Below are 20028 nucleotides of genomic sequence, written 5' to 3'. Positions count from 1 at the left end.
CGTGTTTTGGCGGGCCTTGATGCCGTCGTAATGACTGCTGCGACGCGTTGTGGGCTTGTAGATCGGCTATTTTCAGCATGCAACCAAGTGTAAAATGACTCATACTGGATCTCTTGTCCACTAGTCCCTTCCTAACAGTTTTCATTTCGTTTCCATTTAGTTTTCGTCAGTGGAAAAAGGTAGTCGACGAACATTTTTCGTCTTAGTTTTAGTCGACGAAAACAACACTGCATGGAAACAGAGGTCATGTACGATTGAGTGACGGGTGTGGTTAGTATTATGACGAGCAAATATAGGCACTGTCGCTTATGTACATACTGTCATGTTTATCTGCTGCTTAATGGATGTCTCACCTGCACGAGAGACTACCGGTATACTAAATGCTTCCGTTTCTATGATTATTATTGCTGCTAATTTCACCCACTCATGTACTGTACATCTGTAATCGTGTGAAGTGTCTTCATCTGTGACACTTTCTATCTAGCTCATGTTAGAAGCATATAAGGCATTATAAAAAATGACATACATAGAACATTTTTTCCAACAGGGCTAACTTGCCCAAACATGTCTGTAGAATAGCAAAATAGTGAAAATAGCCGATCTATAAACTGAGAAATGTGTTGCAATGAAATGTTTTGTGAGCTGGCAGATCGGCTATTTTAGATAGTTGTCGTGCAGTGACAGTATTTAAGGCTCAAACAGTTATTACACGCACGCACTCACGCACGCACGCACGCACGCACGCACGCACGCACGCACGCACGCACGCACACAGGTTCACGTTAGCTCTGTCTGCTAATGTTGACAAACACACACGAACATAAACCATTTGGCTTCCAGAAATCAAATAACCCACAGTATCGTGACTCACGTGTCAATGAGATAAACATGCCAGGCCACAGGTACAGTCCTCTAAAGTCGTAACATATTTTATCGGCCAAAAAAGTACACACACACACACACACACACACACACACACACACACACACACACACACACACACACACACACACACACACACACACACACACACACACACACACACACACACACACACACACACACACACACACACACACACACACACACACACACACACACACACACACACACACACACACACACACACACACACCTTGTATCCCATTGGATTTCCAGATGGCGGGTCCCAGTTCAGGCGAATGTTCCTGGGGCCTGTGGCTGTGGCCTTGGCGTTCGCTGGAGATAATAACCGACCACCAGGGGAGGCGCTTTTCTGATTCATGAAGCTCATTTTCTGTTGTGGCATCATCCCTGGAGAAATTGCTGTGTAGAGGGAAAAGAGAAATGACTAGCATGCAGGGTATAGATAGGGTGGGGGGGCTACTCTGTTCCATTTGGCAGACCCCTTGATGCTTCTACTACTATAGTAGAAGCATCAAGGGGTCTGCCAGCAAGTTGTCAGAAAAGATTAATAGACCATGCACTGGATGGTTGTCCACCCGACAGTCAGTCTTGGCGCAGTCCCGCCCCCTTTCAGGGCACTGGAAGAGAATTTCCCATTCATTTTTCCAACAACGTTTCAGAAATTATTTATTTCTTACAAATGGCTCCTGACAATAAACAAATTATTTTGGGCCGAACAAATAATTGGAAAGAAGAAAAAAAAGGGCAGGGTACAACACTTTTTCTCCTTTCTAATTATTTGTTCGGCCCAATTTTTTTTTGTTTATTGTCTTGATTTGTCAGGAGCAGAGTTGGCTTTGTCCGAGGGTTAAAAGGTCTTGGGCGGGAACCCCTTTTGGTGTTAGCATTATGTTATGCTTTAGCTATTTTTAGAATCTGATCTCAGGTCAAAATGGGTTAAATAAATACTTTCTGAAACGAAAAATGAATGGGAAAATTCTCTTCTGGTGACCTCGTTGTTCTGAAAGGGGGTGGGACTGCGACGCTCTGTAGGCCATTACATACGGTAGGCTTTGTCACTTTATTTACATTTGACCTTGAATACACTTTTATTTCTGCTGCTGAATGTGTTGTATCTACTTGCACATGAACTGTGATATAACTCCTCATTTATTTATGCTTTGACCACGCATGTATATCCTATCTTTCGCTATTCTATATTCTTATGACCATTTTTGAAATTGCAAATGTTGGAAGCTTGTACAAATAAAATGTGACCCACTTGTTACACCTGTAAGCTTGTGTTGTGAAAATTAACTTGAAGTCAAAGTTGACAACAAATAACCACAAAGTTTTAGCACGTTGGATAGCCTATCTCAAGCAAGTTTCAAGACTCGGCAAGTACATTTCCATACCGCACTGAAACGAATATAAACCATTTGGCTTCCAGAAATCAAATAACCCACAGTATCGTGACTCACATGTCAATGAGATAAACATGCCAGGCCACAGGTACAGTCCTTTAAAGTCGTAACATATTTTATCGGCCGTAAAAAGTAGCGGTTGTTGGAAAAAAATAGTGGCGGCAGTGGGATTCGATACCAGGAGGTGTGGGTTGGGAGTCTATTGACTAGCAGGCACGCCACCGAGCTGGATGGCAGAATGGGGTTTTCTGGCTGTATTAGAACGTGAGAAAGACCCCAGTATTTTCTACTACTAGTAGGGCAGTGCTTCACCCCCACGCCCTACTAATAGTAGCCGGAGGTGTAAAACAAGTGCCCCATAAGCTCCCACGCTCTGCGAAAAATATATACAGTCCCTCGGCTCAGATGCAGGAGTGAGCAACCATTTTTGGGCACATGATGATCACTTAGTTGTTTTCAGGATGGCGATATATCGCCCAGTGCCAGACAGTGGAAACCACCATTGTTTTACACCTTGTAATTATAATAATATCACCATAACGATAACATACATAAGTCAGACCTGTCAAGATCTCCATGCAGGGCATGGTTGGTTGCACGCCTCTGCCTCAGCCTCAGGCTATACTTACTGCCAAACATTTTTGATGGTTATGGTTTGTTTGTGTACCCAACTAACTACCCATATCTCCGAATACCAGCACTCTGACCGCAGCTTCATGGGAATATCTTGCTGCCTTTATTTACAGTACCATATCTTATTTTTCCTTATCAGCTGTTTGTAGTCGATGGGTAAAACTGGGACAATATATACATGATATTATATGAGGCTATGGTTATAACCTACACATTAATCATTAATCCATTTGGGCATGCTTTAGCTGTTGAAAAATAGCAGATCTACAATCTTGTAGGTCTGCTATTTTTGAAAAATCGAAGAACGACTGACATAGAAACATAGCTTTTTCAGAAAACTGTCAGGATGTAGAAGACATTTTTAGAATCTGATCTCAGGTCAAAATAGGTTAATCATGAATCCCTCAACAGCCACCAGCTGTCAGAAATATGATCTGCAATGAGAGGCTACAGTACATATATGATAATGTCTTGCTTTCCTGTCACTGTATCGGAATTAATGAATTTGCTTCATGTACAGTATAGGCCTAATACACAGTACTATCCACTTACTGCACAGTCCTGCTGTTATACAGTTAATATTTACTTCCCCTATAAGCGAGTTCAATTTAAGGGAGCCTCAAAATGTTCCTAGACTAGGAACAAAATGTCTTGTCACTGTCATTGACTATGACTCATCACGACATTGCTGCGGGCCATTTTATAAAGTGTGTATAGTTTGTGTGGTTTTGGAGGAAGCTATTCCATACAGTTAAACTCAAGTTCAGGTTCAGGTTTATTTGTCATATGTGACCAGATTTGACTGAGAGCCTGCCATCGCGCAAATTCCAGCTTTCCACCAGAGGAGAAAAACTTTTTTTTTCTCCCTTTTTTCCCAAAATGAGTTTATAGCACAGGCAGACTCTTCACATACTAGAGCATGTCTGAAATAAATGTCAGAGCTGAAATCGACATGTAAATATGAAATAAATGCTTAAACATGTAGCTATGTGTAATGTTAGAGACCACAGAAGTGAACCTTTCAAGCCTGTTTTCTTAACTCGCTGTTTTCTGCAAGACATTTCTCTATAAGCCATATCTCCAAAACTGGTGGGTAAAACTGAACCACCAATATGTCAATTTGAACAACTGCTTTCATATGACATGAAAAAACGAAAATTCAAAAAAATCCAATGGCAGTCCCTCAGTCAAATTTAGTCACATATGTATAGATACAGAGTATAAATACAATGAAAATGAGTTTGCTCAGAGCACTCCCAGTCTTACATACACAGGACATAAACAAACATCTATAGTGCAAAGAAAAAGACAAAAACACAAAACAAAGTGCACGTGAAGTGACAATACAATGCAATACAGTTCAAGGTCAGCTGTTCAGCAGCCTGACTGCCTGGGGGAAGAAACTGTTACTGAGACGGGTGGTCCACTTGCAGAGGCTTTAAACTGGCTTGAGGTACAAAACACAACATACCAATGCTGTTGCACACTTGTTTTTCTCAAAGTTACACTATTTCTTCATTACTAGCTGAAAATAGTCCCTGATTTAGGAACAAAGTCCAGTACTTATTATTAACTGGACAATGTTGAACCAACATTGACTCAGTTATTCAGGCAGGTTCTACAACATTTTAAAGACTTTGTAGAAAAGGGGGGAAAAAAAGGCAGTAAATGGTCTATGTTTATATACTATAATTGTGGCCAAAGCTGTGATTAGACAGTGGCATACATTGATGCTGGTTATGTTCCCATTTTGGGCGGGAACCCCTTTTGGTGTTTTAAACATTATGTTATAATTTAGCTATTGAAAAATAGCAGATCTACAAGCTCATAGCGCGCCACCAAGTGGCGCGCTACGAGCTTGTAGATCTGCTATTTTTGAAACATCGTGAAAATATTTATTTCAGAAAACTGGAGGATTTAGAAGATTTTTTATTTTATTTTGAGGTCAGGCCTAAATGGATTAAACATGTTTTTGGGTTTTACACACCGTCCGTGGGTGTCACGAATAAACAATATAAAAATCATGGCGAGTAAAAACTATTCAATAAATAGATAGAATAGAATATTGAGGTCAGGCCTAAATGGGTTAAAAAAAAACAAAATAAACGTCCTGCTGTCTTACCTCCCTCGAGGACGTTGACCAGGGTGCTCCTCCTCTCCCCTATGGAGGCGTTGCTGCTGGGATCAAACAGCTCCACCTGGAAGGTCTCCACCCCGACCTGCCCGGGGGAGGCGCGTGGATCGATCATTATGTTCTTCTCGGACTCGCCGGGGGCGAACTTGAGAGGACCGGAGAGCTCGAAGCGCTGGGCCTTCTTGGTGCGCCACCGGACGGTGGCGGCGTGGTCCTGGTTCCGCGTGCGCACCACAGGGATGGCGTAGGCCAGGTCGGACGTGGTGAAGTTCTGCGTGGGGTTCTTGAACATCAGCACACTTGGATCTGGAGAGAGAAAAATATGATGATATGAGAGAGAGAGAGTCTGAATTTCCGAATTGTTATGGCAAAATGGTAAATGGTGCATTTATATTATTTATATTGCGCTTTACATAGATTGTGCATTACATTCACCCATTCACACACACATTCATACACCGATTGCGGCGGAAGCCATGCAAGGTACCAACCAGCACATCGGGAGCAATTTGGGGTTCAGTGTCTTGTCCAAGGACACTTCAACATGTAGACAGGAGGAGCCGGGATTCGAACCGCCGACCCATGGATCATTGGACGACCTGCTCTACCTCCTGAGCCACAGTCGCCCCACATGGCATCAGTGCCTGACTCAAAAGGCACTCCTGAGTGTTATTCCAAGAGTGTCAATACGTCGTAGATGAACCCATTTAGAGCTGGAAAGCATCTGTGTCATTTTAGTTGTTACTATTGACAGAGAATTTCCATCTTACTACTGTCTGTTTCATATAGCACCCACAGGGCCCCTTGAGATCAAGTCATGTTGACCCCAGAATGGCTATTCGAGGGCCTGTCTTACTTTGTGTTGTTTCTGTGCGTGTCTTCAACCAATTATAATCACTAAGATTTAGCATTTCTTTCATATAAAGGTTGATCATTATTCTGTGCAATTATATTAATGTTTTCTCTCTGACTCTGGGAAACTTGTCAAGGTCTTCACGCACAGATAGTGCTGGGTCCTCCCTGCATTCTTCTTCCTCTCCCCTCATTCTCCCCCTCACCTCTTTGCCTGTTGAACTGAGACAATATAATACTTGTGTTCTCCTTTCTCATTTTTATGTAGCTTGAAGATTCTGCCACGAGCACATCTGTCAATTAACATCCACGTATACGTGTAATAAATATCACTTGAGACCACTTGAGACAGTTCTATTAATAATAATAATAATAAAAACTGGAGTAATATGATCTCTCATCTGAGTTTTAGTTAAAACCCTAGCAGCCGCATTTTGAACAAGTTGAAGTCTGTCCGTTGACTTCTTTGGCAGGTCCGAGAGGAGGGCATTACAGTAATCGAGACGTGAAAAAACAAAGGCGTGGACCAATGTTTTTGCATCCTCTAGGGACAGATAGGCTCTATATATCATCACTGTCAGGCAGAAAGCTTGTAATGAATCTCCATGTTTCGATGTTTTTTTGTTTGTTTGTTTTTTGTAAATGAAACTTCATCATACAAAAGTCGTGAAAATAACGAGAAAATACAAGCGCTTGCAGATTGCCTACTTTTAAAGTTTTTAAAATAACAATAAAAAGGGGGACGGCTTTGGACAACGATACATAGCAACATGATTAAAAAATAATAATACTTTGAATCAAAAATAGATTCAGTTTTTCAGAAAACTTCCGGTGTGTTAAATAAGCATTATGTTATACTTAAGCTATTGAAAAATAGCAGATCTACAAGCTCGTAGCGCGGCACTCAAGCTTGTATTATTTTTGGGGTCCTTGACATGAAATATTGAGCACCACTGATGTGGACTGACGTCAGGCCTAAATGGTTAACACTAAGTGTGTCTGTGTAGTTACTAGTTGGTGAGGAAGCGTTGGTTGCTCACTGGCATCACCACACGTGGCAGCTTCCATACCTGGCTGGTCTGTGATGGTGATAGTGGTTCTGGTGGTTCCATACCTGGCTGGTCTGTGATGGTGATAGTGGTTCTGGGGTTCCATACCTGGCTGGTCTGTGATGGTGATAGTGGTTCTGGTGGTTCCATACCTGGCTGGTCTGTGATGGTGATAGTGGTTCTGGGGTTCCATACCTGGCTGGTCTGTGATGGTGATAGTGGTTCTGGGGTTCCATACCTGGCTGGTCGTTGATGGTGATAGTGGTTCTGGGGTTCCATACCTGGCTGGTCTGTGATGGTGATAGTGGTTCTGGTGGTTCCATACCTGGCTGGTCTGTGATGGTGATAGTGGTTCTGGGGTTCCATACCTGGCTGGTCGTTGATGGTGATAGTGGTTCTGGGGTTCCATACCTGGCTGGTCTGTGATGGTGATAGTGGTTCTGGTGGTTCCATACCTGGCTGGTCGTTGATGGTGATAGTGGTTCTGGGGTTCCATACCTGGCTGGTCGTTGATGGTGATAGTGGTTCTGGGGTTCTATAACTGGCTGGTCTGTGATGGTGATAGTGGTTCTGGGGTTCAATACCTGGCTGGTCTGTGATGGTGATAGTGGTTCTGGGGTTCTATACCGGGCTGGTCTGTGATGGTGATAGTGGTTCTGGGGTTCCATACCTGGCTGGTCTGTGAGGGTGATAGTGGTTCTGGGGTTCCATACCTGGCTGGTCTGGGATGGTGATAGTGGTTCTGGGGTTCCATACCTGGCTGGTCTGTGAGGGTGATAGTGGTTCTGGGGTTCCATACCTGGCTGGTCTGTGATGGTGATAGTGGTTCTGGGGTTCCATACCTGGCTGGTCTGTGATGGTGATAGTGGTTCTGGGCTGGTCTGTGATGGTGATAGTGGTTCTGGGGTTCCATACCTGGCTGGTCTGTGATGGTGATAGTGGTTCTGGGGTTCCATACCTGGCTGGTCTGTGATGGTGATAGTGGTTCTGGGGTTCCATACCTGGCTGGTCTGTGATGGTGATAGTGGTTCTGGGGTTCCATACTAGGGGTGGGACGATATGGGTTCCTCACGATACGATATATATCGCGATATTAGGCCCTTGATAACGATAATATCACGATATTCGATATATTGCGATATTTGCGATATATCGATATATTGTATGAAATTTCATCAACGATATATCACGATATCTGCTAACTACAAAATACTTGGAACTGAAAAAATGCAGCATTTTGTATTCCCACAAAGCTGTTTGGAGACTTTAGACAAATCACCATCCAGTAATTCAGTACTTCTGGTTGCTGTGGAATCTGAGTGGGATTTGCTTTATTTTAGCTGTCATTTCCTCCTTTTCTAAACATGTTGTTCATCACTTCATTATGAACAACATTTCAAATTTAAAAAAAGAAAAAGAAAAAAATCCGATATCGATATTTTAATAATCAATATCGATTATTTATCGCAGGAGGACGATCGATATATATCGCCATATCGATATTTCAGCACACCCCTATTCCATACCTGGCTGGTCGTTGATGGTGATAGTGGTTCTGGGGTAGCGTCCCAGCTTGGCCTCCGGCCGGGGGTTGCTGAGGTCCATGACGAACTGCTTGATCTGCTTGTCGTCCAGGAGAGCGTCTTTCTCCCCCAGCTCCAGCAGGCGAACGGGCACCATCTTCTGGGTCTCACCGGGGCCGTAGTTCAGGTCCCCTTCCACGGTCCCATAGTCCTAGATAGCAGCGGAGGCAGAGATTAGGATTCAGAAGGTCTTCTAATGTATACAGTGGTGGGAAAAGTACTACGATGTTTTACTGAAGTAAAAGTATCAATTTAGAAATAGAGGAATGGAAGCGCTGCAGGGATCAGTTAGTGGCTCGTAGATGCCGTGCTCTTTGGTAATACAGGTAGAACCAGATACAGGTAGAACCATATACAGGTAGAACCAGATACAGGTAGAACCAGATACAGGTAGAACCAGAGACAGAAAAGGTATCTTTCCTTCAAGTTGTACTGCTTGATTCCCAAAGGTGTAAAATTGCAGCCTTGAAAGAAAAAAGGAATCCAAGGCACTCCGTCTTTAGTGCAAAAAAGATTCAAATAATGTATTGATGAGCAACGCAAGGCAAATAAATAACAGGACCTACGCGTTTCGACCAAAAGGTCGGGAACCCCTTTTGGTGTTAGCATTATGTTATGCTTTAGCTATTGAAAAATAGCAGATCTACAAGCTCATAGCGCGCCACCGAGTGGCGCGCTACGAGCTTGTAGGTCTGCTATTTTTGAAAAATCAAAGAACGACTGACATAGAAACATAGCTTTTTCAGAAAACTGTCAGGATGTAGAAGACATTTTTAGAATCTGATATCAGGTCAAAATGGGTTAATTACCTTTCCATTCAATATCGCTACACTTGGTCTATTGATAAATGTGTGTATTCTCTTTGTTCATGTCAAGGTACGGGTTTGTTCATATCGTATCGTAGATAGACCCTGACGAAGACCTTTTGGTCGGAAGTCGAAACGCGTAGGTCCTGTTTACAGTACTTGAGTAAATCTTAGTTACTTTACACCACTGGTCTTCTGTATCTGCAGGGCACACCTGATTTCCGCACATGGCTCCGATATATACGTTTACTAATTCATCCCTCCCTCACCTTCTTGTCCTTGGCCGTGAGGTCCCGCGTGCGGTAGGTGACCTGTGAGCGTCCGTCCTCGATGATCTCTCTGCTGACGGGGATGTTGGCCACGCCGTCCTGGCGGCTGTAGGTGTAGGCCGGCTGCAGGAACGAGAACACACTCTTGGCTGCATGGGGGGGAAGGAGACGAGGAGGATGCATGGGGGGGAAGGAGACGAGGAGGATGCATGGGGGGGAAGGAGACGAGGAGGATACATGGGGGGGAAGGAGACGAGGAGGATACATGGGGGAAGGAGACGAGGAGGATGCATGGGGAAGGAGGAGGAGGACAGAGACTACCGTGAGACCAAAAACCACGCAATGTCTGCGATTACTCACAAGAGAGGTAGACGTTAGGGGTGTAACGATATAGTAACTACGTCCAAAAAAAGATTTTAATTTCAAGAATCGAAGTGTATCAAAATGTAAAACAGAAACCTATCGTATCGTTTGACTTTGTATTGTACTGTATCGTATCGTACTTGTGTGTTTTATTTAGCACTTTTAAGAAGAAAAAAGAAAAATAGAGGTTTAATTACCTTTCCATTCAATATCGCTACACTTGGTCTATTGATAAATGTGTGTATTCTCTTTGTTCATGTCAAGGTACGGGTTTGTTCATATGTGTTCAAATATAATGTCCATGCAGAATCCACATGTTTCACACAGATTTCATTTCTTTGCTAAATACTTACTGTATCGATTTTAAGTCATTGAATCGTATCGTATCGTATCGCCATAATGAACCAATATCGTCCATGTATCGTATCATCAACCACGAATCGCGATACATATCGTATCGCTGTTAAAATGTATTGTTACACCCATAGTAAGACGTCGTTGATCCTATTATTCCATGTTTTTTTTTTACACCAAGAAAATATACTTGAATATGTGTTTGAAATCAGAACGCAATCTGCTTTCTTAGTATAAATGTGGTCGTAGCGAGAGGTTTCTCACGGTGGTCTTTGATGATGATGATCTTGACGAGGCGTTTCCCGATCTCGGCGATGCCCTGAGGCACGTCCAGGGCCTCCACCAGCAGGTGCTTCTTGTCGTCGTCCTCGTCCTTGACAAAGAGCGGCACGTGGACGTCAACTGACTCCACCCCTTCCTGAAACTCCACCGCGCCTGTGGCCTCTGCAGCACGGCACAACGAGACATGTCAGCATATAAGTCATAAACGACTACTTACATACAACAGACAAACAGAGCACGCACGCACACACACACACGCACACACACACACTGACACACACACACACACTGACACACACCCACACACACACACACACACACACACACCTCTGTCTGTGGCCACAGTGTAGTAACCAGGCACCACTTTGAGGTTATGGAAGTTTCCGGACTGGACGTTCTTCTGCGTCAGTTTGACAATGTCAGGGTAGCTGGCGCGCGGAGCAGACAGGACCGTGTCCACGACGGTGTGGTTATGTCTGCAGAGTACATCAAGACAAGTGTTAGAGACTTCTCAGCGTATTATTAACCCACTTATTGTAAACGTGCACAGTCCGGGGGGGGGGGTTCCACTCAAGGGCCTGTAACTCTAAGAATATACAAAATTCCATTTGTACTCTCTCAGAGTTAAATTAACAAAGCTTAGATAGATTAGGGTCCCAGCGATCAAAACACTGAATGGGGGGGTCCGTGGCCTAATGCCTATCAAACTGGGGGTCCCTGAAATGAAAAAGGTTGAGAATCCCTTCAATCCCTATATATCCCGCAGCGCTGTCATGTCATATTACATGTCATGTCATGTCATGTCATATTACACAAGAATGGCCCTGGAACCGCCGGCACGATGGCGACAGTACTCAAGCTCCATGCAACTCTAGCCTATAACAGAACAATAGGCAACATCTGACCTACAATAGAACCACACCTGCAATATCACAGCGCACAATGTCCCAGGTGAATGTGCGGTTACGACGCACGCACGCACGCACACACACACACACACACACACACACACACACACACACACACACACACACACACACACACACACACACACACACACACACACACACACACACACACACACACACACACACACACACACACACACACACACACACACACACACACACACACACACACACACACACACACACACACACACACACACACACACACACACAAAGATACAAGGTTCCCCACACTACGACATTCAACAAACTAAACAAGAGAAACACATTCCCAGAAACAGAAAACACAGTAATGTTCAAATCATTTTCAATACAAAGGCACCAAATCTTTGTCCTGAGGCATGGATAAGACTCTGCTTTTGATATAGTCATTAAAATTGTATATAAATAGTTGCGATATGTTTTATCTCTGCTTCTATTTCCTTTTGGGAAATGTAGACTTTACAAACTGTTTCATAAATGTGCTACATTTTTTAGGGTTTTACATTTCATTTGAGAAATAGCAGATCTACAAGGATCCAAAGCATCACATCAGAACATGCTGTGAGCTTGTAGATCGTCTATTTTCAAGTTCAACAAAGTACAATAGGGCTTACTGTAAGTGGTTAAGACAATTTGATATGATCAAAATGTTACCTTTTCCCAGCATTCTTTTGCGTTCTGTAAAAAAATTAAAAATACATTTTCAGGAGTGGAAAACAGCAGCTCATTGGTCAGTGGTTTTCAACCAGTGGCTCGGGGACCACCAGTGGGCCTTGAGGGGGTTCCAGGTGGTCCCCAGCTAAATGATGGAGAGTTGCTGACCAAATGGGCCCTTATAGATCTTTAACTCTTGAGAGTGTAAAGTGAAACCAAATGGACCCTTATGGGTCCATTTGGTTTCATTTTACGCTCTCAAGAGTTAAATTATTGTTACACATCATTTACAAGAAGTCTACACAATTCAACGTTATCTCTCCTAATGGTACCAACATCATTACATTATGGAATTGTCCAACGACAACAAAATATTCGTTAGTTTTGGATCTGGAGAGGCTAAGGGCAGTATTATGCGTGTCTTAAGTACCAGGTCTTATGACTTAACTTGAGGCGTGGTCAATGCTGTTTGGCCACTCAGAATAGCCAAATGGCATTGATCACGCCTCCAGGTCTTAAGTTAAGCAATAAGACCTGGTACTTAAGACACGCATAATACTGCCCTAAGTCTCATCAAATGGTGGTCCGTGCCGTGGCTCAAATACCCAATAAAAATGGGCCTTGATATGAAAAGGGTTGAAAACCACTGGTTTACATGCATTGTTCAGTAAAGCACATTTCTCTGTAACGCTGCACAGCTCACCTAAACGAGGTCTTCTGAACCTTCTGAGCCCCGGGGATCTGCTTGTACACCTCATTCAGCTGCATCGGAGCAAACACACACACACACACACACACACACACACACACACACACACACACACACACACACACACACACACACACACACACACACACACACACACACACACACACACACACACACACACACACACACACACACACACACACACACACACACACACACACACACACACACACAAACACACACACAGCACCCAATGCTGACGTTAGCACATATGAAAGAACGCAACAGTCTATCTCCTTCCCTCCCATGAACAGTAACATCCAGTGCTGCAGTCTATTTTTCAGAGGGCAATAACATAAATATTCCCTCCCCCACACGCACACGCACACGCTACGCACACACATTACACACACACACACACACACACACACACACACACACACACACACACACACACACACACACACACACACACACACACACACACACACACACACACTCAACTACTTTGGAGCTGCTTTTATCCTTAGATGTGTGTGTCTTATATAGATTGCTTTTGAACGAACATCTTCTTTTTGGACGGTGGTCCCGACTTCGTTTTCAAAAGCTGAATCTAGACAAAATAATGTTCCCTTAGGTTTTATACTGTGTGTTGTTGTTGTTGTTGCACTTGTGATGTAGCTGCAGTTTGAATACTAATTAAGTGTGCCATAAAGTTAATGAGTGAATTAACTACTTGGAAACCCGTTACCCCCATGGCCAGCGGTCATTATCACCTCATTAGGCACACCTAACAGTACGTTTTAACAGCGGGTGAATTTTCATTTTTATTTGACAATGTGACCCGGAGACTACCGGCGATAGCAGGCGAACAGGCGATGGTCGAAAAGTGGGCGGAGCAACGTCGCCCGAAAAGATAAAAATAATTCATCTTTTCGGGCGATAATGGGCGATGTGGCGGCCGATGCTCGCCCGCTGTTAAAACGTACTGTAAGCCTTCACCTTGGACGCTACATTATGACCTTGCTATTAGGGATGCTCCGATCAGGTTTTTTGGGACCGATCACCGATTGTTTTTCTCATGATCGGCCGATACCGATAGGTCCGATACAGATACTGATCTCGTGAAATGTTGCAAATTTTAATATTTCCAAAATGATTATATGTCAAAACCCACGTCAAAACTGTTCCTGTGTGGGGAGGAAGGGGAGAATGTTTAGGCCTGTCACAAAATGCAAAGTAATGTTATACTATATATCTAAATTTATACCACTTGAATGGTGTAAAAGATCAGTTTCTCCAGATCACAGATAGGGTAAATGCCGAATACCGATCAGAGTGAATATCGGCCGATATGGCCGATATGGCCGATATGGCTGATATGGCCGATATGGGATTATCGGAGCATCTCTTGCATCTCTACCTCGGACCGTTAGCCGGACCGTTAGCAGACGGTGTAGCTTTTTTCCCAAATGTTCAGGGAGGGCATACTACGTATATAGCGTATATTCGTAGAACACACTACTGGTAGTCTCGCGTTGCCAATTTTCGAATGCTTCCGTCATACAGTCTGGAGCAATGGAAGCTCTGTCATGAATACAATATAAAGCGGAAGTGGAGCATCCTCCCCACTTCCGTTTCATCTTTACCGTTGCGCAAATGTATCCTAATATAAATAGAAATCATCTACGCATCTATAGCTTGCTGTTTAGCAGAAATGGAAATAAAAAAATAAGTTCTAAACATATTTTAAAATATATAATTTTTGTGATCGGAAATGACAAACAGATTAGTCGGATTTCGGGAGGTGTAGTTCCAGACTATATAGCATTCAGGAGGTGTAGTTCCAGACTCTATATAGCATTCGGAGATGGGTGAGTTGCAGTGAAATGTAACTTTGGGTGAACACTATATTCATGATTCATTGTGAGGTACACTGAAGTGTGACAGTCTGACAGATTTATTGAGACGCAAGCATCCAAGCACAGAGCTTTCCCCTTCTCTTTTATCCATACTGTATAATAGTTGTGTAACTCAAATGCAACCAAATGGAAAGGTCAATTTTGTAACATTTGTACACTCTCAGAGTTAATTTAAAGCTGCAATCAGGCGTGACATTTACAGCATGTCCTTCAAAAAAGGTGCCCCACAGTCAGGCCCACACGGGAGACAAGCGTTGTACCACTGAGAGAAGAGGGAACCTCCGCTTGGTGATAGTAGACGTTGCCCGGTGAGTACCCGTTGCGTGGCATTCAGGCAATGCCACTTGTCAAACAGTAGGTGTCCTCCCTGACACCAGGGTTTAAGTGTCTCAGTGGAAGAGTACAGGGAGACCACATCCAACCAGTGGTTGTATTAACATTCTCTAAAATACAAATTGGTTCAAATAACGTATTCGTTAAAGATGAAGTGCCATGATTTTTTTCCACCCTAAATAATCATCAGGTCTTATTGTTATATTAGGAGGAAGACGTTTTTCAAAAAAGTGTACAGTATTTGTTAAAATGTCGTTTTTATGTGGGCACCCCAACCAGTTCATGAAGTATGCCTGGTTTGCCTGGTGGGTGGTGATGGGTGGTGATCCACCTGAACTGAAGCCGCACCCACAGCTGTAGTTGTATGATAAAGGGGGAGGGGTTAGGGGAGGGGCTGATAATGTGATGTCACTATATTACTGTTTTTTTCATTGGCATGTTTGACTGTCAAGGGTTCAGCCTCCAAGAAGAAACCCTAGATACAAAGGGAATACATCATTGCACATAAAAACGACTCCAGGGTGTCTAATGAAGTACTGTCACCTCATAGACACATGAAAAACTGGAAAAATACAAAAATTGTGGCACTCCCTCTTTAAAATAAGTTCAGGATTGCAGCTATAACACTGAGGATTTTACAGTACACACACACATGCACACGCACGCACGCACGCATGCACACAAACACAGTCGCGCACAAAATACATTCCCAAAAGCACACTTACATTATCAGCCACTTCCTTACGGAGTTGTTCAGTATCTCTAGATTCGGGGTGGGTCAAGTTGTCGGAGAACTGTCTGTTCAGACGAAGCGAAACAGGAAACTGGACTACAGGTGGAAGGAAGAGAGCGGAACGAGCACATGTATGAGAGACAGACACACACACACACACACACACACACACACACACACACACACACACACACACACACACACACACACACACACAGTTGAACATCATTTTAACCCATTTTCTTCTACATCCTGATAGTTTTCTGAAAAAGCTATGTTTCTATGTCAGTCGTTCTGCGATTTTAAAAAAATAGCAGACCTACAAGCTCATAGCGCGCCACCGAGTGGCGCGCTACGAGCTTGTAGATCTGCTATTTTTCAATAGCTAAAGCATAACATAATGCTAACACCAAAAGGGGTTCCCGCCCAAAATGGGGTAAAACAAATGTTCCCATTTTACACTTTCTCTCACATACCCCCTATACCTATAGCATTGTTTCCCAGACAGTGGGTCAGTGTACCAAGTTTTGGGTCACATACACATTTTTATGGGTCGTTTCCTAAATTTTCTTTGCAATTATTATAGTTCCAAAAGATGCAAAAGAGAAAGAAAACACATTTCTTCATCAATTAAAAACTAATTTAAACATTTTTCAAACAGAATTCCATGAATAAATAAAGAATCAAAGAACTTCCATGAATTAGAAAAGAGAGATCTACAAGCTCATCAGATAAACTCATCACATCACATCGCAGCGCATTGTGAGGTTGTAGATCGTCTATTTTCACAATTCTGGGTCCCAGGGATGGAGACATCTGATCTAATTTCCCTTTTGGGTCTCGGGCTAAAACGATTGGGAAGCACTGCCCTATATCCCTGCTAAAGGATACAGATCATACACCCCATTTGCGAAACGCTGTTCTAACACACACACACAGACACACTCACTGGTCTCTTTGGGTTTGGGCTGGACCTGTGCCTGCGGATGATTGGGTCCTCGGTGGACATTGTCGGTGACCTTCCAGCGCACCACGTCGGTGCCTTTGGGCGGGCCCGTCCGCACCATGGGCGTGTCCAGGTGGTCCGACGTGAGCAGCGCCTGGCGGAGCAGATACTCGTCCTCCTTGAAGCCAACCATCCGTCCTGGACAAAACGCAGCACACGAGGACACGAGGACACATGCATGACGACATGGTACAATGACAAGGACTTACAGTACAGTATGTGAAGAGCATCGCTGTAGTGTAGGGCAGAACACTGCTATATCCACCTATTTCATCTTTTAGTTTTAACCCATTCTGACCTGAGATCAGATTCTAAAAATGTCTTCTACATCCTGACAGTTTTCTGAAAAAGCTATGTTTCTATGTCAGTCTTTCTTCGACTTTTCAAAAATAGCAGACCTACAAGCTCGTAGCGCGCCACTCGGTGGCGCGCTATGAGCTTGTAGATCTGCTATTTTTCAATAGCTAAAGCATAACATAATTCTAACATCAAAAGGGGTTCCCGCCCAAAATGGGTTAATGTATATTTTTAATGCCCTATTTTTGTCGTATGACAGTTCTGCACAAAAGTCGCAAAATAACACGCTTTACAAGTCACTACGTGGCCTATAATTAATGAGGTTGAAAGTGCTTACGTCTGCACTGATGTAAATAGGTTTTCAATGTAATGGGTCCCGGGACCCAGGGGTGGTCTTTTAGATGGGTCCCAGGGACCCAGGGGTGGTCTTTTAGATGGGTCTCAGGGACCCATGGGTGGTCTTTTAGATGGGTCCCAGGGACCCAGGGGTGGTCTTTTAGATGGGTCCTCCCAGGGACCCAGGGGTGGTCTTTTAGATGGGTCCCAGTGACATTTTATTTTATAATCGACATTAGAGTACAGTACTGAGTACAGTATTGCATCCCAGGACCACCGGAAGGTGACATAATTGTGTCCTTTCTCAATTTAGTGAGTCTAAGGATGCAGGCTAGTTGCATCACTGAGTCTGTCTGTGGGCTATATCATTTTAAACAAACGACAAAGCTTGTGGCTAAATAATAATTACATTGACCACGCACTGTAGCACACTGTAGCATTGTAGCACTTATCCTACCCCATTAGATAGCACTTTTTAGACTTAGATAGCATGTCATGTAGACAGCACAATAATTGCATTGTATGTAGTCATAGCACATCATAATACATATGTATAGCACTAGAATTTCGCCGCCCTTCGGGCGGCTCATCCTAGTTCCGTTGCAGCGCAATGGGAAGAAGGAAATTGCGAGATTTGACAGACTCCACTTCATGTTTCAGCTGTGTTTTTAAACCCAGTATTGTGCCCTTCACATGTAGTAACGGATGGGTATTATTATTATTTGTTGTATTTTATTTTCACATCAAAGCAAATTAAATTAAATTAAAAGAAGCACACATGAAACTGCTTTTTACTGTTTTTGTTTACTTACAATAAGTTACTGTTTTTGGAAACCAAAAGATGTTGAGAATGGAGCAGAACATACTGTAGTATATTTTTGTGGGGACCTTGACTGCATTATAGTAGGCCTACAATCTTTTGGATTGCAGTGACCCCACATTGTTTCTTCGGGAACAATATTTGTAGTTACAATGAGGGCTACATGAGCCGAAGGGAGAGAAACACGTCGCCTCTCTCCAGTCCGTGCGTATGGTGCTGCTGGTGGCTGAATAACAACGGATCGCATCGCTGACTGACATAAACGCACAGTTACAATTCAGAGGCACTTCAATAAGAAAACTCAACTAATAACGCTTGTGTGTGTTAATCTGCCCGATGCTGACGTTAGTATATAATGTTTAGATTGTTTTCCTCTTGTACATGCGTTTGTGGGCACAGTGGCAGGGGGTGAAAAGCCGATTTGTCCCATGGTGTGCACTGCGCAACTGTGCAGTGTAAAACATGCTGAAATCAAACTACACACACACACACACACACACACACACACACACACACACACACACACACACACACACACAGTCACTCAGTCACAAATCCTCCACAGTGTGATTACGTGTCTGCAGTGACACTGATGCGAGGTTACAATGAGTCCGTGGTGTGGTGAGACTGGGAAAGGAATAATGCTTGGAAGAGCTTGGCATCCGACTGCGCGCGTTGTGGCGATGAGATGGGCGCGTTCGGAAATACCGCACCGAAGCACACTCGCCTATTAGTTTGCATTGCATTTGCACAGTGCGCTCAGTGCGATATTTCCGAACGTGGCCGTTGTGTGTGTGTGGGTGTGTGTGTGTGGCTGGCTGGCCTGTGTTTTGCTGCGTGGGGATCGCCATGTGAGGGGGCTAGCCAATAAGGGCCCTGTGTTGCATGTGGAGAATTGTGTAGGTTAGTGTGTGTGGTGTAGCCGAACGGGGTGGTGAGAACATGAGGGGGATGTAGCACAGCAATCGGTGACCCCTACATTAAGCTGTGTTGCTCCCAACATGCAGTGCAAATGCGTGTTGTAGCAACCGTAGCCAATGGGAAAACAGGATGCAGTGTTGCCAGGTCCGCGAATTGTAAGCGAGTTGTAAGTAGCGTGTTGAATGGCATTTTTTCTGGGCTTGTTTTCATAGACCTGGCAACAAATTAGGCGGGGGTGTCGGTGCTTGTGGCGTGTTTGTGTTTATTATTGATGTTGATATTGTTTGTGAGTCTGGTCGGGAGGCGGCTTTAGTGGCAGTGCAATGACAATTTTTACGCGTGTGGTGTTGAGTGTGGGCGTGCTGCGCGACATGAGGAGATAGCCATGGATCGACACGGAGGGTAAGTCTGTGACGTGTTAGTGTGTTTAGTGGGTTGTTGCAGTGTGTGTTGCAGTGTGTCAGTGACGTAGTAGCTGGTGCCTTTTGTTCCTGGGTTGCGCACAGCTTTTTGGGCACACCTTTTCAATTGTATATAGCATAGTATAGTATATATGTATAGTTAATATGTATAGTGTCATTATATAGATATGTTCTAGTTACGTTCTTAGCTTACGCATGTTTCTTGATAAATGCATTTTTATATATGTGATGTATTCCCATACTTTTGTTCTTGCCTAATGTAAGTCGCTCTGGATGAAGAGCGACTGCTAA

The 20028-nt window shown here is 43.6% G+C and overlaps 1 protein-coding gene across 1 annotated transcript in view; it reads right to left on the bottom strand.

Moving 5' to 3' along the window:
• itgb4 (integrin, beta 4) overlaps positions 1–20028 on the bottom strand; it is a 60125-nt gene that overhangs the window by 21942 nt on the left and 18155 nt on the right. Inside the window, exons 20-29 of the mRNA XM_079492821.1 lie at positions 16885–17079; positions 15928–16031; positions 12942–13000; positions 12239–12262; positions 10962–11110; positions 10617–10796; positions 9636–9784; positions 8504–8711; positions 5065–5382; positions 1136–1305 (exon numbers count right to left, since the gene is read on the bottom strand). Coding sequence (XP_079348947.1) covers positions 1136–1305; positions 5065–5382; positions 8504–8711; positions 9636–9784; positions 10617–10796; positions 10962–11110; positions 12239–12262; positions 12942–13000; positions 15928–16031; positions 16885–17079 — 1556 coding nt within the window. The remainder of the gene's footprint in view (positions 1–1135; positions 1306–5064; positions 5383–8503; positions 8712–9635; positions 9785–10616; positions 10797–10961; positions 11111–12238; positions 12263–12941; positions 13001–15927; positions 16032–16884; positions 17080–20028) is intronic.

This window comes from Electrona antarctica (genome assembly GCF_951216825.1).
Source record: "Electrona antarctica genome assembly, chromosome: 22".
Lineage (NCBI taxonomy): Eukaryota > Metazoa > Chordata > Actinopteri > Myctophiformes > Myctophidae > Electrona > Electrona antarctica.
Note: the sequence above shows the minus strand (reverse complement) of the source record. Positions and strands in the feature narration are given on the sequence as shown.